General features: G+C 56.8%; 3 protein-coding genes across 3 annotated transcripts; 2 read left to right on the forward strand and 1 right to left on the reverse strand.

The window, feature by feature from the left end:
- Positions 1 to 4,002: 4,002 nt before the first annotated feature.
- On the reverse strand, positions 4,003 to 7,070 carry VOLCADRAFT_120910 (uncharacterized protein; the record flags this gene model as incomplete). Its single annotated transcript, XM_002950805.1, has 5 exons — positions 6,819 to 7,070; positions 6,604 to 6,698; positions 5,318 to 5,711; positions 4,810 to 4,915; positions 4,003 to 4,339 (listed from the first exon to the last, which is right to left on the reverse strand). Coding segments are annotated over exons 1-5 (987 nt in total), but the record flags the coding sequence as incomplete, so codon positions are not given.
- Positions 7,071 to 7,210: 140 nt separating this feature from the next.
- On the forward strand, positions 7,211 to 10,061 carry VOLCADRAFT_109095 (uncharacterized protein). The gene is made up of 5 exons (XM_002950699.1): positions 7,211 to 7,590; positions 7,965 to 8,051; positions 8,641 to 8,706; positions 9,121 to 9,156; positions 9,552 to 10,061. The coding sequence occupies exons 1-5, from the start codon at positions 7,450 to 7,452 to the stop codon at positions 9,654 to 9,656; spliced, it is 435 nt and encodes a 144-aa protein (XP_002950745.1). The 5' UTR covers positions 7,211 to 7,449; the 3' UTR covers positions 9,657 to 10,061.
- A 1,135-nt stretch (positions 10,062 to 11,196) lies between these two features.
- Positions 11,197 to 21,444, forward strand: VOLCADRAFT_91250 (uncharacterized protein; the record flags this gene model as incomplete). The annotated part of the gene is made up of 11 exons (XM_002950700.1): positions 11,197 to 11,635; positions 12,575 to 13,440; positions 13,709 to 13,840; positions 13,960 to 14,094; positions 14,357 to 14,500; positions 14,880 to 14,939; positions 15,410 to 15,615; positions 15,965 to 16,046; positions 16,473 to 18,220; positions 20,582 to 20,696; positions 21,352 to 21,444. The coding sequence occupies 11 exons, from the start codon at positions 11,197 to 11,199 to the stop codon at positions 21,442 to 21,444; spliced, it is 4,020 nt and encodes a 1,339-aa protein (XP_002950746.1).
- Between the last annotated feature and the right edge of the window lie 166 nt (positions 21,445 to 21,610).

Below are 21,610 nucleotides of genomic sequence, written 5' to 3' on the forward strand. Positions count from 1 at the left end.
CTATGTGTCTGCGAGCACGCACTTTCTGTTGCCTTAACTTGGCTTTAACGCAGCGAAATGAAAGCCGGACAGGAAAAGAGGCCTCGTGAAAGTGATGTTCCCGGGACCTCAGCTGATTGGCCCAAATGGCCCAAACGCCAACGCACGCCAGGCTCCGCGCCCGGCGTACAACAATTACAAAAGCTTACATGTTCTCTGTGAAGCAAAATAAAAATGACGCAATTACGACGGCAGTTGTTAGACACGATGACCACGCTGCCCTGGAAAACACCGTCCTCCGTAACCGGGACGACTTACCACACGGCTGTACATGCTCGTCCGGCCGCAATAACCAACAACTGACAACCAACGCCAATCAACCAACAACTATATATTGCGGAGCATCAATACAGTGCAACCGTTATACATAACGGCAACATCGCCAAAGCTGCTGGTACTGCTCTAACAGGCACGAAGGCAGATGCATCTCGCGCAAGGCCTTGCGGCCACCTGCCTCACCTACCCACTTCCCAATCCCTAAACATCAAACCTGGCCAAAGCGGCTTCTTATACCCAAAACTGGCACTATTAGTATTACGTCGACCAATCCTCCGGTCGACTGAATGCCGTTTGATGCATCTTCGCGGCATTTCCACGCCTAAAGGCCTCTTCTTGCTTCAACTGCTCCGGTCACCTCCGTTTCACTCACAACATGCCGCGGCGACAGCCGGGTACGCGGTCCCTTTGGCATCAGGCCCCCGAGCTGCTGCTCCCGCTCCCGCTCTCCAGCAGCGCATGTACAGCATGTACGGCACGCACTCCCGCCGTACACGCAGTGGTCTGGTCTGTGCCCGTCGTCGTGTCAGCCGAACATGTGGTCCCAGTCCGGTCCGCGGCCCGGCGGCGGCCGACCTATGTCGTTGAAGCCTTCGCCGCGCTGCGCCCTGTGGGTTTTTGGAATTGGATTTTTGGAATTGGGTTTTTGTGGAAATGAAGTGGGACTGAATCATATGGCTGGAAAAGGGCCAACCGCCGCGACATCGTCACCCGCACCAGCTGTGCTGCATCACCGGCGTTGGAGTCCCAAGCGACGATGCAACGGTCCATCATGGCCCCTGGGTGGGAACGGTATTCAAAATGAATCCAGGATGGCAGCTGGACGAGGTAGGTGGATGGGCACGGGGCTGAAGAGGCAGTGACGGTGGCGCAGCTGCGGGGGAGCCGTTTTACAGCGCCGGCGTGCGTCCATATTAATCTATCGACCAATCTCGAAAGACGGGCGAAGCGGGAAAACACTCGCCGGCCATTTCTTTCCCCCCCCACACTCTCCTCGTCCCTGTAATGCCTTTTGCCTAGAATGTGGAGGACCACATCTTGCGCGATTGCTTACAGCTTCATCGGGAAAGGAAACGAACGGAAAATTGCCAACTTTCTCCCTTTTTCGTCAAAGGGGTTTCCCGAGCGCGTTCTTCGTTTAATCTCGGGCATTATTGCGTAGAGATTACATGGTACAAGTACATGGTACGAGAGCCGGATCAAAATTCGTACGGTGGCCAGTGTACTACAGTTTAGTACGCCGGGTAGCAAAAGCGCCGCAGACGCAGCGGCAGCACAGACACCTTCCGCTCCGAAACCGGACGGAGGTCCGCGGGGGGCTCTCGGGCGCCGACTGATGAGGCAGACGAGGTGTGGGGCTGAAGCGGCGGGTGGATGAGACGGCGATGGAGAGAGAATGGAACGGCGGCCGAGGAGGGATCCCCACCGCCAGAGCAACAGCGGGCAGTAGTGCATGTTCCCCACGGTGCACGTACCCCGCCGCCGCCATGACAGTGGTGGTGGTAGTAGTGGCAGTGACGGTGAAGATGGTGATGGTGAGAAAAAAATGTAGTGGTCGTTGTTGGTGTCAATGACGAACGGTGGTGGTGGCGGTACGAAGAGGAAGCGGTGCCGAAATGAAGATAATACGACGACGACGACGGCGGCGGCGGCGGCGGGGGCGGGGGGGGGGGGGGGTCCCGGGGAAGCGACGCGGGGGAGAAGGCGGCAGGGACGCACGCGGTGACTTCGCCTCCGCGCGGGGGAGTTGCACGTGCGTGCCCGTACCCCGTACAATGCACACACATAAACACTTTCGTCCGCCTCGCGGCGGAGTTCATGAAGACGTACAGACGCCATCAAGACGTACAGACGTCATCAAGACGTGCAGACGTCATCAAGACGTACAGACGCCATCCAGACGTACAGACGCCATCCAGACGTACAGACGCCATCCAGACGTACAGACGCCATCCAGACGTACAGACGCCATCCAGACGTACAGACGCCATCCAGACGTACAGACGCCATCCAGACGTACAGACGCCATCCAGACGTACAGACGCCATCCAGACGTACAGACGCCATCCAGACGTACAGACGCCATCAAGACGTGCAGACGCCATCCAGACGTGCAGACGCCATCCAGACGTACAGACGCCATCAAGACGTACAGACGCCATCAAGACGTACAGACGCCATCAAGACGTACAGACGCCATCAAGACGTACAGACGCCATCAAGACGTACAGACGCCATCAAGACGTACAGACGCCATCAAGACGTACAGACGCCATCAAGACGTACAGACGTCATCAAGACGTACAGACGCCATCAAGACGTACAGACGGAGTTCCGCATCGGTGTCGTGAAGACTCACCTCGAGACCTCCCACGGCATCCCCCCCTCAACACCACACCACACAACCTCACATCCACACCGCAAATGCCCCTCGCACACCGCCCACCACCGCGCACCTGCCCGCCCTCGTGTAGTCGTCCGGACTCCAGCCTTGCAGTCCCTCGGGGGCTATGGGGTCCCACCTCATACCCGGCACCGCGGGCCCCCCTCCCATACCGGACGAGAAGCCAGGACTGCCGGCTGGAGGGTGACGCAGGCGGTCTGGCAAAGACGGGTGGCCGCAGTACAAGGAGTGAAGGGGAGAGGTTCGGGGGCTGCAAGCGGTTATGGTTGTTAGCGTGTACGGCACGTGGGTATAATGTGCCGTACACATACGGACACCACGCAATTCGGGTCAGGTGATGGCCAGACGTGGACGTGCTGTCCCTGCACCGCTTCAACGTTTACCGCGGATACATACATACATACGGATACATGCATACATCTATACATACATAGATAGATAGATAGATAGACACATAGATATATGTATTCATAAATAGACACACAGATACATGCACGTATATCCATCACCCTATAGCCAAACAACGCTGGGGCTTATGAGCGCAGCAAACCGTGACTCTTGACACCATGACATACAGACACACACACATACGACACGTGCGTGCCACAACCCAACCTTTACATCGCTGTCTGCCCCCTGCCTGCCCCGCATCTCACCCGCGAAGATGGGGTTGCCCGGTCCCACATGCATACCGCCACCCAGCCCCCGGGGACCCGCCGCCGACAAGCCCCCGCTCCCGCCCCCCCCGCCGAATAAGCCCCCCAGTCCGGGGGGCGGGTACAGGCCCCCTGCGGAGTGGCAGCAATAGTAGCACCAGTAACACACCAGTGCAGTAACACCAACAGCAGTAGCATCAGCATCAGCATCAGGAGAAGGACGATGAGGAGGAGGAGGAGGAGTTGGAAAGGTTCTATGGGGTGTCGGACGCCGGCGCAAGCGCCTCCTGATGGTGGGTCCAAGGCGCAGTGTGAAACGACAGGAATCTGAGACTATATACAAACACACACACAAACGCCAAACCACACACACAAACGCCAAACCACACACACAAACGCCAAACCACACACACACACACATGCACACACATACACACATACATACACACACATGCACACACATACACACATACATACACACATACATACACACATACGTACACACATACATACACACATACATACACACATACATACACACATGCATACACACATACATACACACATGCATACACACATACATACACACATGCATACACACATACATACACACATACATACGCGCACCTGGCATCAGGTCCGTATCACCCACTCCCAACGCTGGTCTCCAACCCGGTCGTCCCCCCCCCGGGAACCTCGGAGGGTACTGCTCATCCAGCAACGGGTCTGGGTCCCGTAGCTGCCGCTGCTCCTCCTCCTGCTGCTGCTGCTGTTGCTGTTGCCGCTGCTGCTGCTGCTCTCTCCCGGATGCTGCGTCACCCTGTTGGCCGCTGCTGGTCTTCGCGGGTGTTCCGGCGGTGGCGGTGGCACGCGCCGCGGCCATGGCCTTGCCCTGGTCAGTGCTCACAGACGCAGGACAAGGTGGGAAGTTAGTTACACGGTGCTGCTGGTGCTGGCGCTGGTGCTGGTGCAGAGGATGGTGCAACAACAAGGTCAACGCAACGACTGCCGAGCGGCAGGAGAGAGGACAGGAGAAAAAGGGAGGAGAGAAAGAGAGAGGGGGTGGGGGGAAACAACCTCGAGACACCACTACCCGGCGGCTTAAAGGGGCAGTTATGGGCAGCTGAAGCAGGAGAGGCCTGCAGCCCCTCAGCCCTGTCCAGGAAATCCTTAACATAACTACGATGGATGCGATCACCAAATTCAAATATTCAAATCCTTATCGATGTATCGATTCCTTATACAACTTAATTAATTAATCAATCTCGTCTAGCCCTTCTACCGCACCCTTCCTCCTTTCCCCCCCACCCCCCAACCCCCTCGGGCTAGTGCTCTTCCAGTGCAACCCTACACGCAGCCCCCCCCCTTGGATACTTCATACTTCCCCTCACACCACCTCATTCAAGATGAACTTACTCCCCCAACACCACGCACCTCCCCGCCGCCCTCCAGCACCTCCCCGAGCGCCTCCTGGACCCGCAGAATGAGCTCGTCCAAGTGGTCGTACCCGAGAGCACCCGGCGCAAAAGAGGGCACGAACCTGCGTGGCAGTGTGGTTTCACGGGGGGGCTTAAAACGTTCTGAAGTGAGGTCTTGAGGCAAAAGGTTTTCCCCCTGCTGCGGTGGTACATGCCTAGGCCACCAGCAATTGAAGGTTCCGTGTGTAGCTAAGGGATTCTATAATCAAGCGATATTCATCGTGACGACAAAAAACCCTCAGATCCTTTAGTTCTGTGACGCTGAAGGAGTATCTACGGACAACTCCTTATATCATAAACCTAAATAACAGGTCGCCCCTGACCTTCCAACGCCCCCTTAACCTGCGCAAGCGCCCCTCCTCCCCCCCTCCTTCTCGCCCCTCCTTCCCGCCCTCCTTCTCGCCCCTCCTCACCCCCTCCTCCTCGCCCCTTTTCCCCCACCCCCCCACTGTGCCCCGCCCCACCTGTCCAGCTGCAGCTCCAGGGATACGGGTGGGCGCCCGGCAGAAGACGACGACACATTCGCCAAACTGACCAACAGGACCCCTCCAGCCCCCGCCCCGGGCCCTGGCCCCCCACCAGCCGATGGGGCCGATGCATCCACGACGAGTGTCAGACACTTGACCAGCAGCAGCGGAGGGGCGAGGGGAGGACGCTGCTGACGCTGCTGGGTGCCTGCTGATGCTGTTGTTGTGGTGGTGGTTGTGGTGGTTGTTTCCGGTAGGTAGAGGAAGGAGTAAGTACCGCCCTCCCCGTGGCTGCTGCTGGTCGTGGTGGTGGTGGTGGTGGCGTTGGCCTTCCGGTTCCAGTCCCGCAGATCCACCTCCTCGGAAGGGAGCGAGGCGGCGCCTTGCGCGACTGTAAAAGCAGTTTACATGTGTGCATGAGCGTGTGTGTGAGTGTATGAGTGTCGTGTGCACGTCGGTGTCTCTGTGTGTGTGTTCGGGATACTAAAAGACGCGAGGAGTAAGCGTGTGTGTGTATGCGGCTGCGGCTGCGTGGGTAGGTGTCTGTCTGTGTGTCTGTGTCAGAAGTTACAAGTTCCGCACGAGTGCGGGGGTGTCCGTCAAAGCCCTGGGGCCATGGATTATATATATCAATATATATGTATATATTGAAAATTGATTCCGCCGTACAACCAAAGGCGGTTTTGGTCCGGCCACCTAGGCCCTACTCATCCAGTAAACCGATATCCGTAGAGACAGCCATCAGCCATCACCACCAATTCAGCATGCGAAACTTAGTCCATCAACTAGACATCCACATCACACCCTAAAGCTCCCGATCAATGTCGGGGATCTGCCCAGTGTGTGTGCTCTGTATGTGTTCTGTTTGTGTGTGTGTGTATGTGTGTGTGTGTGTGTGTGTGTGTGTGTGTGTCTCCGCGGCTTGTGGAGCGACAGGAGCGGGAGAGTGTGAAAGGAAATAAATCGATATCACGAGGTATATGATGGTACGCGTGTGCGTGTGCGTGTGTGGTTGGGGTTTGGGGTTTGGGGAGAGGAGCAGATGGGCCGGGTTGTAAGCGTTCAGGGCGGAGGTGCGGCCGCCGGGTTGGAGCGACCGACGAGCATAGCTATGCGGGGGAAACGTGGGTGAAGGCAGCAGAGGTTTGCAAAAAAAGAGATTCACGCGATGGCAAATCATACAGGAAGGGCTTTGGTTCGGGAATCATGTGTATTGGAAGGTAGAAGAGGTTAAGGGAATTTTGGGGAGGTGTTCGGAGGCTGTCCGAGTCGCCACGTCCTACCTGCTTCATCCACACCCTCGCCGACCTTGCACAAGCTGAAGCCGTTGACAGAAACGATAGCATGCACAGCGAATGCTGCCTTGTCTGCGGTAGACCTGGTGCGTACGACGGCGTTTGGGTTCCACCACCCGAACTGGCAAACCTCAGCAAACTGGCAGGGAGAACTGCTAGGCACAAGAGGGGAAAGTGAACATAGCAATAGCACAAGGACGCACTTGAAATCAGGCCTCGATGCTCTAATGAACGCCGTGAGCGCTTGGGGTGTTGCCATCCCGGAAGCCTGGAGACTCCGCCGCTGGGGTATCTGCCGGCTTGTTCTATAACTTGCACCAATTAGCAGCAACGTGCTATTACAACTCCTCGAAGTTACGCATAAACTGGAATTAGCTGTTCCGACAGGGTTCAATCTAGAGTTGGCCAGTATGCAAAGCAGTTTGTTGAGCAAGATAGAATCGTTATAGTATCCGAATATCGCTTACTTGCGATGGTAATCAGCGACCGCGTGAGTGCGGAAAATGCAAGCTAACGTTGCACCTGCCGTGCATTTTCCCAACCTTGAACCAGGGGCCTGCAACAGGGGCTCGGCATTTATAAAAGTTTAGGCATGCATAATATAAAGTAAAGCTGGTCGGGCTAACATAAGCCCGTGGCTTTCATTCGCAGCGGTGAAGTTGGTTGTCAAGTTGCATACAGCGGTCGTAGTTGGATACACAGGATATATCACTTGCGCACAAGTTTAATTACTTGAATGAAGCCCTTAGCTTGTGTTTTGGTGTAATGTAAATATAGGAGTCGACACGTCCCAGGTCCCGGCGAGCGCAGGCTTTTACCGGAGACGCCGCAACCATGATCAAGTTCTTGTTAATGGTCAATAAGCAGGGGCAGACGCGCCTAGCGAAATACTTTGCAGAATTCCTCAGCACTGATGAGCGTAGAGCGCTGGAGGGGGAGGTGGTGCGCAAGTGCCTTTCACGGACAGACAAGCAGGTCTGTGCACCGAAAACCGCCATTGGTAGAATAACACCTGGCATCCTTCACACCCAGTGCTCTCACAGACGCGGCTATCTTTCTTTCCCTGGGCATCTAGAGCTTTTCCTCCCCATTTTCCCTCCGCAGCTTGAGGCGCATCCTCTACGTTGTTGCACGCACCCCTTGTCTCAGCGGGCGCGGGCTAGAAGGCTTACTTCCCACTCTCTCCTGGCAGCTGATCCCCGGCTCCCGCCCTAACACTTTTTCTTCACTTGCGTGTCGAAACACCCCTCTCCGCGTCGTACATTTGACCACTAACCTTTTCGTGTGCTCTCCTCATCAAACTCATATCACACGTTTCCTCGTCTCCTTCCGGTCGTGCCGCCCCGCAGTGCTCTTTTTACGAGCACAGGCAGTACAAGATCGTGTACCGCCGCTACGCATCTCTGTTCTTTATGGTTGGAGTGGATGATGATGAGGTGAGGGCTGTGAGGGATGTGGGGGACTAGAGGGCTAAGGTTACAGGGCGAGGTTGGGGTGGAAAAAGGCGGCGACCCAGATGGCCTCTCGGGGGAAGATAGGGGGGAGGGAGCTGTTCCGGGGGAGGTAGCCACCGCGCCTGAAGACTGCCCGGCGGCGTGCGTGGGTTGCCGGGTGTGGGTTTGGCTTCGGAGGGAGAGAGCCCAGCGCCATGTTGGCGCGAAGGGGGAGGAATGGAGAGCAAAAAGCGCGTGGGAATGGAGGTGTCAATTGTTTGATGAGAGAAGAGGTGATTCTGAACCTCGACTTCCTGTATTGTTCTGGCCACCCGTAGCTTGCCCCCCAATATTGTGGGTAATGCCCCCCTGGGAATCGCTGACACTCTACGCCGCGGCCTCGCGCACTTGGGGCCCTTCGCCCCACCGCGGCCGGCCCACTGCCTCTTATGCAGGGTAGCGAGCAATTGGACAGCAAGCGTTGCGTTTGACTCATTAGCCCGTATAATTCTTTTCGGTCGTTTGGTTGGTTGGTTAATTTCCCCCTCTTTCCTCTTGAACTCACCGTATCCTTCGACCGCGGCGGACCCAGAACGAGCTGGCCATTTTGGAATTCATCCACTGTTTCGTGGAGGTGCTGGACAAGCACTTTGGGCAGGTGGGAGGACCGTGCGGCTGTCGGCAAGTACTGGCAGTGTTGCTGGCTGGGTTGGGGGAATGGAATGTGGTGTGCGGTGGCCATGTCGGCTTGTGTGTGAGTGGGATGGTAAGGTATGTGCCGATCAGATTTGCCTTCCACGTGCTGTGCTGTCCTGTGATGTGTTGTACGGCTTGCATGTTCGCGTAGATGATGAGTGGGCGCGAGGGGGTGCAGGGTGCAGCCACAAACATCATCATCACAGGAGGAGGAGGAAGAATATGTAATGGACGTTTTGCATTCCTTTTACGGGGACTGGGCTGCTCTGACGAGCGGCATTAGGGTACTTTCCTGCCTGCCAACCGGCCTCGTCCGATTCCTCGTCGGCCCTCTCTTGCCTTGGGGTCCCGCGCTTGCTGGCTGGGCCACTTGCAGGTGTGCGAGCTGGATATTATGAACGAGCCTGAGATGGTGGGTGCAACGAAGGAATTGGGAAGGAAGATCGAATTATTGGCTTTTGCGTAGATCGTTATGTCGTCAGGTACCTTCCGGTGTGAGCAGCAGTCCGCCGCTTACCCTCCTCCTTCCATCACCCATCAAGAAAAGCACATGTTGTGGACATGTTTCGTCGCCTCGCCTTGTCGCCATAACGCTGTAAGAATCAATTCGTCTTCCTTCCCTGCCGCGGCCCTCCTATCCTTCCCATCCGTTCCCTCCTGTCAGCATTTATCTTCTCCTGGACTACCCGTCTTTGGTATCTCGTCCATTCCACTCAGTGGTTCATCTTACTGCCCTCCCGAATGTCCCTTCTGAATCGCCCTCCGCCCTGTTTGCTTGCTTGTGGATTTATATTATCTTTGGCGCAGGTGCATTACATACTCGACGAAATGTTGGTGAATGGCCAAATTGTGGACACGAACAAGACCAATATCCTGGAGCCCGTGCAGCTCTTAGAGCAGGCAGCGGCGTAGACATATAGGCAGCTGGGTGGAGGAGCTGGTGGCTGAACCCGCGACCGTGGCAGCCGAGCTCTGAACTAATTTCCCAGGTGCTCGCACAGGCTGCGTACAAACGGTCTTAGGGTTTTGCGATTCTTGCTGCGAGCCGCTTCGGCATTTGTCGGTGGTCATGTTTCCTGTGAATTGTACGTAAGGGTTTCGTATCCGACATGCGGGTTGAATGTGAATCGATACAGGATAGTTGTTTTGGGATACTGCAGAGCGACATCTCTTTTAACATGTGCATCGAGCTTCTTATCTGTTCGAATTGCCACGAACAGATTGGAAGGCGAAGTTGCCGCGACAAGCCACGGCAACTTAAATAGTAAGAATGCGATGTGTTAAGATTGCATTCTGGTGTCTGGGGGAATTGGTCAAGCTGTAAAGCCTATGAGGACAGCTCATGACGTCAGGCGGGAAAGCACTCCCTTCCCCGTCAGACGACGCCAGCCAGCCATATTTAAGAACGCATCCGGTCTGTTGTATATTGTGCATGATATACATCCATTTCCGCACAGTGAGATGACACCTCACGTCGTGCCCTCATAGGGGGTGGTCGAAGTACTATTATACCAATAGGTTAAGGTGGACATACCATTAACAAAACAATGCAATATATGGGTGGAGCTGGGTGCTTTCTTGAAGCGTTGCTACTGCAGTAGCCGCTGTCAGACTGAATACACCATCGATACATGGTCCATCCCATCATGTAGGTGACGCGATTTAAGCATGAGCGGTTGCTTTCCTACAGTATGTCCAGATCTCGCTTTATATGTGAATGCATGACCTTGAATGGCATTAAGCACATCAAAATTGCCACCTCATTTAGTTTACGCCTTACTGCAGACAGTTAATGCTATCGCCGTATCACTTAAGTTTTACCCAGAGGTACCTGGTTCGCATTTTACCTTGCCAACATCCAGGCCAGCGACATCAACCTGAGACACAGCGCTAGTCTAAGGAGTTTTGCAAAGCGACGTTCACGCAACAGGCAACTATTGTGCCATCCTTCCTATTCCAGAATACCTGACAGGTCTGTGTGCTTCTGCGGACCGTTAGTGGAACTAGAGCTGCCCTGCTGGACTAGAGTTGACGGAGGCACCTACCTCCGCTTTACACCGTAACCGGTGAGACGGCGCAAATCGAGTGGTCCTATTTCTTGTGACGTAAGCATCTAGGCTTTGTAGACTGTATGCGCATGCACAGGGCAAGTTCTGGAGAGGGGGCACGGGTAGCACTGTGGTAACGCCGTTTCTGTAGCGTGGCTGAATGAGGTTGTCCGTGCATGGATTGTTACTCAGTAGTTATCCCGTTTAACGGGTGCTCCTATGTGACGCTTACTTCTTGGCCTGGCCGCTAATGTCGGTCAATGGAGGCAGAGGGTAGGTGCGGTTGCCTCGCGCACCTGCTCGAGGCTACATGGGCGAACTTATAAAATCTCAAGGGTTTATGAAACCTAATAATCTTGGAGGCTTTAGCCAGCAGGCGGCGGGAACTTGGGTCACGCGTAATTATGGACCCACTTGAGGATATTGTGCTTTGCAGCAGTCAATTGTTTCCGTTGCACTGTGTTCATAAGCTTGTTTCGTTTTATACCTTTTCCGACAACAGGGCGTACAACGCACCGGCCGTGCTGGCTCTAGCAACTATGGAGCCCGAGCGCTCCAGCCCGGCCATTGCCGGGCTGGCGCTCAACGCGAGCCTAAATGGCTTCCTTAGAGGAGTGGTACAGCATCTCTTAGACAAGGCGCCGCACGCAAACTTCTTCCGCAGTGCGGTGTCCTGCGTGGTCGTGGACGATTATCGCGACCATGTTCCATCCGACCGGGAAATGTATTTGAACAAAATCCTTGAGCGTACAGAGGCTCACTTCTACTCCGACGTTGTCGCGTTCCGCGCGGACTTGCAGTTATTGTACGAGAACGCTGCAGCTTACAATGGCCGTAACGGCGGTAAGCACGCCTACGAACCCGTCATTCACTGGGCAGCCGACCTTTTAGCTGCCGCAGACAGGGAATTGCAACAGCACTCGCAGCCGGAACATGCGTTCGCCCAGGAACCAAAGCTCCCGCTCAAGGACCCGGCACAGGTAAACAAACGGTGGGGTTGCTGTACGACAGCAAGCGATGAAGCTGCCGTACACGTTGCCCGCTCAGCCTTTCCACAACAGCGTAACACGTCCCGTTGCCATGCGGCTTTAGTACCTCCGCCGTCCAGCAGGACGCGGGGTTGCAACTTGCGCAACTTGCGGAGCATACGAATCGTCCTACACGACGCTTTCCGTGCTGCGCAGTCAACCACTGCACATACTGCATATAATTTCACACACGATCCTCACGTCCCTCAAATCGGCCGGGTACCCAAATGACGACGCCACCGCTCTCGGCATTTCCCAGCTAGCGGCGGGTGAACCGGGCCAGGTGGCGAACGGATATTCGCCCAGGACCTTTCCTTTATCCGGGGTTGTAAAGGTGTAAAAATGTACACTAGGACAGATATCGGACCTGTTATATATATAGAGAGAGGCAACCTGTTATATATAGAGAGAGAGGCAAGACTAGTTTGGCGTGTACATTCGCACGCGCACGCACTGTTCGGCTTCCCTGCACTGCGCTACCTGTAACTGGCGCCTTTATCCTTTTTCCAACTTCGAACAACCCCTCGTAACTGCATGTAGCAACAGCAGCACCACCAACTACTGCTACTGCCACCTGACGTGGCGATGGAGGATGCTGCCGCGGACTTAACCGCTGCGCCGGCTGCACCGGCTGCAGCAGCTGCTGCTACTGCTACTGTTGCTGGGGGGGAGTTGATGCTGCTGCTGCCGGCAGCAGCGGCGACGGTACCTAATGGCTGCAGCCCCCCTCCTAGTCCCCCCTCCCCTGCCACAGCGCCACACCAATGCGACCCCGCAACTCCTACCGCTGCGTCACCCCAGCTCCAGATGCTGCTGCCGGCACCGCCGTCGCCACAAGCGGCAGCAGCTGACGAACCGCTACAGCCGTCGCAACAGCCTCAGGATGAGCCCCAAGCTGAAGAGGGAACGCAAACGCAGCAACGACGGGAGGAAGGGCAGCAGCAGCAGCACCAGCAGGCCGTGCAGCACCAGCAGCAGCTTCAACCCGTGCCTTCCGGGGCAGCAGCGGTTTGCGATGGCGGCCAGAGCTCGCCATGTCCTGGCGGAGTCAACGGCGGCTCCGCCGGGCAGCAGTCCTCTTCCCCCAGCAGCGGCAGTGGCGACGGATCTCATTCAGGACTTGAGGCGCTCCTTGCGGCCTGTGAGCTGGCGGCGGAGCAGGACTCCGCCGCACCTCGTGGCGGCCGCGGCGGCGGTGGTGCTGACTCCGTTGCGGCCGCTGCTGTCCCGGAGCGGCATTCTTACCCGGGCTGTAGCGGGCAGACGAAGCAGCAGCTGCAGCAACAGCATTCGTCACTCGAGGCGCTGGAGGGTGGGGAATCGGCGCAGGATGCTGCAGGGACAGCCTTGGGACTGGGTCCCGTCCCAGCGGCGAAGGAGCAGCGGGAACGTGAGTACGCTGCGGGGTCATCGGAGGGCGGCGGCATGGCGCTATGCTGTGTGGGCAGCGGCGGAGGCGGAGGCAGTGCGGAGGGGGTGGCCACGACCCCGCCGGCGGGGGTAAATGGAGGCGGAGGGCCTGCCGGAGGGTTGGGCGGTACCGGCGGTCCGGGCGGCAACGGCGCGGGCGGCTCGTACTTGGCCTCAAACGCGTTTAAGAACCGGCGGCACAAGAGCAAGGTAAAGGCGCGGGTAGAAGGGGGAAAGGGGGCCTTAGGCGTGGGAAGCGAGATCATCGATGTAGTCGACTCCGTTAACTGGAGCATATCACCAGTGTGAGGGTGTGTGTGAGGGTGTGTGGGTGCATGTGAAGAGCGCTAGTAGGCGGGTGATGAGTGAGGAGAGGTGGTGACGCAGAGGGGGGAGGGCAGGGTCCCCCTGGCGATGCGGCTGGCCCAACAAATCAGCTGCGCCACCTGCCTGGACCATCCTCTCATGCTTGTCGCAGCGGGTGGTCGTGTCGCAGCGGTGCGCCGGATACCTTTCCTTTCTTCCTCTTCCCGCTGAGGGCAACCTGCCACCCCACCTAGATGGGGGCCTGTATCCCTACCAGCGAATAAGAATACAGCGCTTGTGCTGGGTGTGTGCTCTGGACATCTCCAGCGCACGGCCTGCCGGCCGTCCTCTCGCCCTCTCCCTTCCGTCTCCCCCATCCCCCCCCCTCGTGGCTCCTCCCTCCGGGGACCGCCCCTCCAGCAGGTGTACATCAAGCCCAACAAGGTGGTATACCTGCCTACGACCTTCGTGGAGGAGGAGTTCGATGTGGCGGCCCTGCCTCTGGACTGCGAGCTGCGGGTGGAGGCGGACGGGGTGCTCACGGATGAGACGTTCAGGGTGAGTTGCGCAGCAAGGAGGAGGATGGGGAGGGGAGGAGGATGGGGAGGGGGGAGGAGGAGGTTGGGCAGCATTGAAAGAGAGGAGGGGAGTAGTGCAGGCGGAGGTAGGGAATGGAGAGAGGCGAAAGGGGAGGAGGTTTTGCATGGCATGGCACCCGTCACTCGGCCATTCTGCGTCTCTTTGTGCTCACTCGCTTGCTGCCCTCCCTCCTTCTGGCCCTCTCCTCATGCCACCCGGTGGACCTCCTATGGGGCTGCAGGTAAGCATTAAGGCGGTTCCACGTCAGGGACTGTCCACCATGTACTGCATGACCAACGTGATGCGCTTCCAGCAGCAGTACCTGAACTGGCAGATATATAACTGGACCAGAGTCGACAACAGCCACATCAAGATCCACCTGCAGGTATGTATGTTGACATTGATGAATAAATCAAATAATAGGATAATGAATAAGTGAATGAATGAATAACTGAATAACGTAATTAATTTGATTATATTAATTAATAATAGTAATATATATATATATATTATACATTTTTTTAATTTGTTTTGTTAATGTTAGTGTAAATGGATTGAATGAATGAGGGAGAAGGGGATTGCACATGGATGAGAGAAAATCTGTCTGTCTGTTTGACGTTTTCCCTTTTTTCGTTCAAGCCAGCGTTGTTAAACTCGTAATTTCAATCCCATTCCACCGATTAAGGATCCGCCTCTGCCGCTGCCTCTACACACGCGCGCACGCGCGTGTGTGTGTGTGTGTGTGTATCTCTCCGCCCATGCAGTCCCCCAGGGACCTGGTGCTACAGCGCCCTGAACTGGACCGGTCTGCCAGCATGCCAGAGGTGAGACTTCGTGACGTGCTGACCTCGTTCTTCCTTTCCTCCCTCTCTCCTTCCCTGCCCCCCTCGCGCAAACGTGCGCGTCTGTGCGCGAATCGGGAGCTCCTTGAAACGTTGTTTATTCACCGCCCCGCCCCACGCCGGGCCTCCTCCATGCGTCGGTGCTTTGGATGTCGGCATGTGTTGTTTCGTTTCTTATTTTTGCATCATCCTCGTTAAAGTATCCGCAGCATATGTATGTAACCATGTAACCATAGATGTATGTATTTATATGTATTTATATGTATATAAATATATATATATATGTGTATGTATTTATATGTATATAAATACATATATGTATACGTATATATATGTGTATATTTACACAACAGTTCTTATTATCCTCCTCCTCCTTGTTCCATTTCCACTGCGCATACATACACCGAACGACCCACTCTTTGGCGGCGGTGTTGGCTTCATGACGGCAGCAGGTCGGCCGCACCTTTGGTCACAGCTTGCGAGGAGGCAGCGAGGACGGTGCGTTGGTGCAGCACCATGCGGCTCGGGGGGCCGGCGGCGGCGGGGGGCCCGGTGGCGCCGCCGCCGCGTCGTCCTCGTCGCTGAAGCGCAAGAGCGACACGGGGCGATACAACGTCACCCGGGTCGAGCGCCGCCTGGTTCCGGAGCCTGGCGGCAGGTGCGGAGGACTTGGGTGCCATTAGAGAGCCTTAGCAGGGCAGTAAGGCCCTATTATTAGCACGACAGCGTTCGAGCTAGTGATTGCCAGGCGCCTGCATTTCGTAGGTGTATTCCATCTTTCTCGTCACGTTTTCTGTCCATACTTTCTATTTATGATTACCCATAAAATTGATCCTAAATTGATTCTCATGAAATTGATTTCTATTTATGATTTTACCCATAAAATATTTTGCGATGTTCAGTAAAAATCTTTGTTTTCTGTTTCCGTGTTTGATAATCATGTTTGGGAATAAAGAGTATTTATGCGTTTCCCGGCTTATCTTGTCTCGGCGTGTGGCCGTACGTAGGGAGGTTCCTCTGCCCCTGGAGCTGCGTCTCCCCGCCACGGGCTACCTGCAGTACCCCAGTCCCATTCCGGAGAGCCCCCCAGTCAGCCCGCAACGCCACCGCATATCAGCCGGTCAGGCAGTGGTGGCGGCGGCGGCGGGGGCGGCGCTTCCCCCCCGCGGCCCGGGCGCCCCGGCTCGCGGCCTTGCCGGCGCCCAACACTTTGCCCATCACCACCACCATATGCATCCGCCCCATCACTCGCCTCCCCAGCAACAGCAGCAGCAACAACAACATGTCCAGATTCATCATCACCACCACTTTGCGCCGTCATCGCATTATCAGCAGGGCCAACAGCCACTTTTGGGCCTCTCTCTATACCATGCCGCCGCCCAGCAGCAGCAGCAGCATTTCCATTCGCATGCGCAACAGCATCACGGCGGCGGCAGTATTGGAAATAACGCCGGCGGCAGCGGCAGTGGTAACGGCAATCCGCTAGCGCTCTCCTTCCCGCTCGCTCAAATGCAGCCGCGCGGCAGTAACAGCAGCATCGTCACGAAACAGGACCAGCAGACTTGCAGTGAGGATAGCAGCGGGCCCGTGCTCGGTGCAGACGCGACGGCATCGGCTGCGGCAGCAGCAGCAGGGATGCCGTTGCAGCTTTCCTGGCACGCGACGGCGTCGGCTGCCGCCGCCGTCGGTGGCGGCGGAAGGACCACGCGGCTTCCAGCCACTGGCGGCGGCGGCGGCGGCACCGCCGCCACCAGCATGCGCAGCAGCACAAGTGCGCTACAGCCTCTGGAACTTACGCAGCAGCAGCTGCAGGAAGTTGCGGAGCAGCTACAGCTTCAGGCGCAAGCGGTGGGGACCGAGTTGGCCCCGCTCTCGGCGCTACAGCTGGCCATGGCAGCGCTACAGCAGCAACAGCAGCAGTCGCTATTGGCGGCGGCACTGCCGCGCAGCGGCGGCGCCATCGACGTCGGTGCTGCTGCGGCCAGCGGCGGCGGTGTTGTCACCGTAGCGCCCTTGGACTTGGCGACGCCCATAGATCAGGAGCGGCTGCTACAGCAGCTCGGTCTGGGGCCCGGCTCTGGGGCAATCTCACACTCCCAGATCCGCAGCAGTGGGCACCGCGGCAGTGGCGGCGCCACCGTCAGCGGGGTCGGGAGCTTCCTGCACCTGGCGACATCTGGCCACCGGAGCAGCGGTGACGGCATGATGACGGATGGTGACTATCCGCAACGAGGGCAGAGTAATTCGGGATCCCTGGAGCCGTACGCCTTGCTTCAGCAGCAGCCGTCCCATTGCCATCACGACGAGCAGCAGCAGCAGCAGCAGCAGCAGCTGCGAAGGTCGTCCCACGGCGACCGGGGCCGGTACGGCGCTGTCGCCGCCGGAGCCGGACAAATGATCCGGAACGCCTTGTCTGCTGCGCAGCAGATGCAGCAATACGCTGAGGAGGAGAACAACAAGAGGCCGTTAGCTGACGCCGCGGGAGATGCCACCGCCGCCGCCGCCGCGGCCCTGGCCGCTGCTGCCGGCGGCCGCACCTCGGATCATCAGCTCCACCAGCTGCATCCCTCACAGCACCCGCCGCCGCAGCAGCAGTCGCAGCAGCCGCACCATGATGGCCTGACGGTGGAGGAGGTGGATGAGCACCACATCGTTTGCCATCCCCGTCGCAGCGCAAGCGGCAGCGGGATGCACGTCGTCGGTGGCGCCGCCGGCAAGCTGTTCCCGGCGGCGATGGGTACCTTGGTCAACGGCGGGCGCATTTTGCTGGAGGTTGGTTCAGCTGGCGGCGGCGCCGCCGCCGCCGCCGTTGGGTCCCGTATCAGTGGCAGCGGCCGCCGCCTTCCTGGCGGTCCCGGAGGCGTTATTTCCCACATGGACCTGGCACAAGCTGGCGGCATTGGCCTGGCGGCGGCGTTCCCTGGAGCATTGGAGCTCCCTGAGTACAACCCGGCGGATATCATTTTCCTGTCGCCAAGCAAACGCTTCAAGATAGCTTTTGGCGCAGACAGCAGCGCTGCCACTGCAGCAGCGGCCGCTGCTGCGGCGGCGGCGGCGGTCGGCGGCGGCGGCAACGGCGAGTTATCCGTACTTGAGCAAGTGCTGAGCCTGCGGGCGGCAGCAGGGCTGCCTGTGGCAGCGGAGGCAGCTGCGCTGGCGGCGGCGCTGCGCCAGGGTGGTGGCGGAGGCGGCGCAGCCGCCGCCGCGGCCTTGAGTGGCCGCCCCTTTCTGCCCGTTGGCCCTGAGATCATGGGACAACTCCTGTAAGGTCGCTCGACTGTTCCTCCAACGGATGCCGACAGCCCTGAGCTCTACCGACGAAGTGAAGATACCTAGAAGAGTATGCGCTGAGCTTCGTTATATTGCCGAAGGGAATGGAAGGGATATTGCGGCGACCGGGCTCGCAGCTGCTGCTGTTGGAGCTTTCTAGAAATGCAGAGAGACCGGACCACACTGACCGGTTGACCTTTTTGGGTGCGAGTTGGGTTGGGGGTTGGGTTGCATGCACCGCGCCGCGCCGTGCTGTGTCTCGCCGTGCCGAGGAGCTGTCATTTGCTGCTATGTGACTTTCGCTGCCGCTGCCGCTGGTTTGGTTCGGAATGTTGTTTGGTGCGGGATCTCTTGCCTCGTGCGTGTGTGTGTGTGTGTCTGCGTGGTGTGTTCGTGTCGTGGATTCGTGTCGTGGAGTCGCAGTGGGTCTTCGTCCGTCTGTGCAATATGAAGATACACGATAATAAGTTTGATGATGATGATGATGATAATGGTGATGATGATGCCTCCAGAGGCCTCCTTGACATTGATTAGAGAAAACAGAAAGGTTAGGGAGCGAGCTGCCTAGGAGAGGGCTTTGCTGCCAAGGAAGGGCTGCTACCGGTTTTTTCCAGTGCTCACATTTGGCGGAATTTGATGTTGTTTGTTTGCGATTGGTTCTACATGCCGGTCCACGCGCCGTCTAATCCTCTGCTGTTTTTCTCAAATCTTACATGCGGCGGCTTTCTTCTCTCCTTGTCGTTGTCTTTTGGGCCTCTGGTGCGTTAGGATGGCACGGTCGAGGGGGCGAAGGATGGCACGGTCGAGGGGGCTGTATAGTTCTTCATGAGGTATGGTCTTTGGGAGAGCCGCCTTGAGGAGAGCTTGGGCGCCGCGTCTGCTTTTAATGTGATGCTCCAGAGTGAGAGAGAAAGAGCGCGGAGAAGGAATTGGTGCTTTCTTTATGTTATCTTTTTCTTCGCACTGATGCGCCTTGCCCGTCCTGCAGATGAAGAGGATGAAGAGGAGGAGGCTGTCTGTCTGTCTATCTGTATGTTGTGTATCTGTCCTGCTTCGTGTCCCGGAATGGTGAAGTGCGTTCTGGGTAATCGAGCTGGGTCGCATAGCAGCTTTTGCTATTTTTGGGCGGGTGAGAGGTTTTTTAATCTACCGGCGCATGGATCGTTTCAGAGACAAGGAAGGTGGGAAAGGAACACAGCTCCTTGTCGTCATCGTCGTCGTCGTTGTCTTCGTCGTCATGTCTAGTGGGAATAACAGAATAGGCTGTTGGTCACCCGGCATGTGCACTAATAGCAGTACCCTCATGGTAAGGTCGCGCAATCGCGCTGCATGCTGGTGACAAGCTCTCTTGTTTGCTCGTTAGCCTCCAAATTTGCGTCCTGGTTGGTTCTTGATCGGCGCAAATCCTGTGGATAAGGAAAAAAGGTTTGCAAGTATGTCTGTACGTCTCTCTTGTCTCTTTATCTCTTGCTCTGTGTCTCGCTGCTTCTTGCTCCTCAAAAGCAGGGCGTCGTTACCCGATGGCTGGACTGAGGGGTAAAAGGTTGGGCAAAAGGCACGTACGGCAAAGATGCGGCGCCGTTGCCTCTCCCTCCCTCTCCCTCTTTCTCCCACGTGTTGTACCTCTGACCCAAGCCGCGGAAACCAACCTTCAATGCGCGGCGGCTTTTGCTTTTGTGCAGTAGGGTTCAGCATTTTTGCGGTTGTATGCTACTAGGCACCTTTCTGCCGCGGCGGGTGGTTTGTGACTATCAACTCGACTGCGACTTGGCACATATGTGCTGCTGCGACATATGTTCTGACGGGATAAGCGCGAAGGGCGGCAGGGCGTTCGGCTTTTGCGCATTGAGCCGGACCGTGTGGGAAGAACCAAAATACATCTGTACCTACTTACCTACATACCTTCTGACTGACCTGACCAATGGACCGAGTGATGTGTGTGTGTGTTTGCTAAGATGGACCTTAGTGGTATCCGTCCAGAACTGTTGATGATGCGAGACAATGTGCTGAGCACATAATCGCGTGTGGCTTTTGAGGGTGGTCGACACAGCAGCCGCAGCTGGACACAGCGTTGTGGAGGATAGGATTGGGGAGATTTAGGTGGATGAACGGATGGATGAATGGATGGACGGGCGCGAAATGGCGCCGCGCCGCGCCGCCTTTTGACAGACGTGAGGTGCGAGGTTTGTTGTCGGTTTTGCCGTGTGACGCAGACACACGCAGACACACAAACACACACATATGCGGGCGGGCGGAGGGGCGTGCGCGCCGGATGTCGGCCTCCTTGAAACCTATTGCTGTGTTATTGATGTTGATGTTCTGGGTGCCCGAGTTGTTGCTTTAATCCTTGACAGCGCGCTGGAGCTGAATGTTTTCATGTGCGCCACGGGACATTGGCGATACATAGTCTTCGATGCGTGTGGTGGCACCCGGGGTCTGGGGCTGCTGCCGGACGGGTTCATGGACAGGGTAGGGGGCCCGGGCCTGGAACGGGTTGGCTGGCTGGCTGGCTAGCTCAGCTTGCGCCTTAGTCGGCTGGGCGGAGGCTGCGTGTGGTCTTGAGCGGGGCATCTTGCAGCCCTTCCTAACATGCACGTGTGCACCCTTCCGTTGGCTGCCCCACGTTTCTGGCCCCGTTCTGCTGGATCGATTTCCGCCCACGTCGGATTCACAGAAGGTCTCTAGAATGTAGTATAAGACTTTACCCTAATTACTTACTACCATTACACTGATAGCATGTCGCAAGAGACATCTTTGATTGGGTTTAGGACCGGGACTCTGACACATGAACCCCTTGCCCGCCCGCCAGAGAGGATTCTAGTCTCTGGTTCAAATTTGTGCTCTTCTTCGAATAGGCTTCAGTATGTGAGAGCATTTAGTTTTGGCTGTGGCTATTGCTCGTGAATCTCTCTATCTGTCTGTTTCTATCTCTCCTATCTCTGTATTCCTCGCTGTGTGTATATACGCTGTGTGCCGCTGCGCAGGCGGGAATGTCCCTTCCAAAGCGTGCATGACCGGCGCAGCAGCTGCAGCAATATAGACTGAAGACCATCGTTCCCCTTTCCCTTTCCTTCTTCTTGCTGCAACTGCGGTTTGTTGCTGCGCGCTGCACGTGCACGCACAGCGCATGGCTTGTGGCTTAAGGGCTTTACTTGCGCCACCTGCCGTGTGCGCGCTGTTTTCGGGTCGGCCGCTGAAAGGCTGCACGTTTGTTTGATGAAAAGAGTGCAATGGCTGCGACTCTTCTTCTTGTCACCTTTTAAACTACCGTGGACCGCATATGTGTGCGTATGCGCCTGTATGTGTGTGTGTGTGTGTATGTGTGTCTCTGTGTGTCTTCTGATGTCTGCGTCTGCTGGTACTGGGAAGAGAGAATAAAGCGG

This window comes from Volvox carteri (assembly GCF_000143455.1).
Source record: "Volvox carteri f. nagariensis unplaced genomic scaffold VOLCAscaffold_20, whole genome shotgun sequence".
Classification (NCBI taxonomy): domain Eukaryota; kingdom Viridiplantae; phylum Chlorophyta; class Chlorophyceae; order Chlamydomonadales; family Volvocaceae; genus Volvox; species Volvox carteri.

Bases quoted from the DNA above. Each gene is read 5' to 3' on its own strand.
- VOLCADRAFT_109095 (XM_002950699.1), top strand. From the start codon at position 7,450: ATGATCAAGTTCTTGTTAATGGTCAATAAGCAGGGGCAGACGCGCCTA. The intron at 7,591-7,964 runs GTCTGTGCACCG...GCCGCCCCGCAG, and splicing joins TTTCACGGACAGACAAGCAG to TGCTCTTTTTACGAGCACAG. The intron at 8,052-8,640 runs GTGAGGGCTGTG...CGGCGGACCCAG, and splicing joins TTGGAGTGGATGATGATGAG to AACGAGCTGGCCATTTTGGA.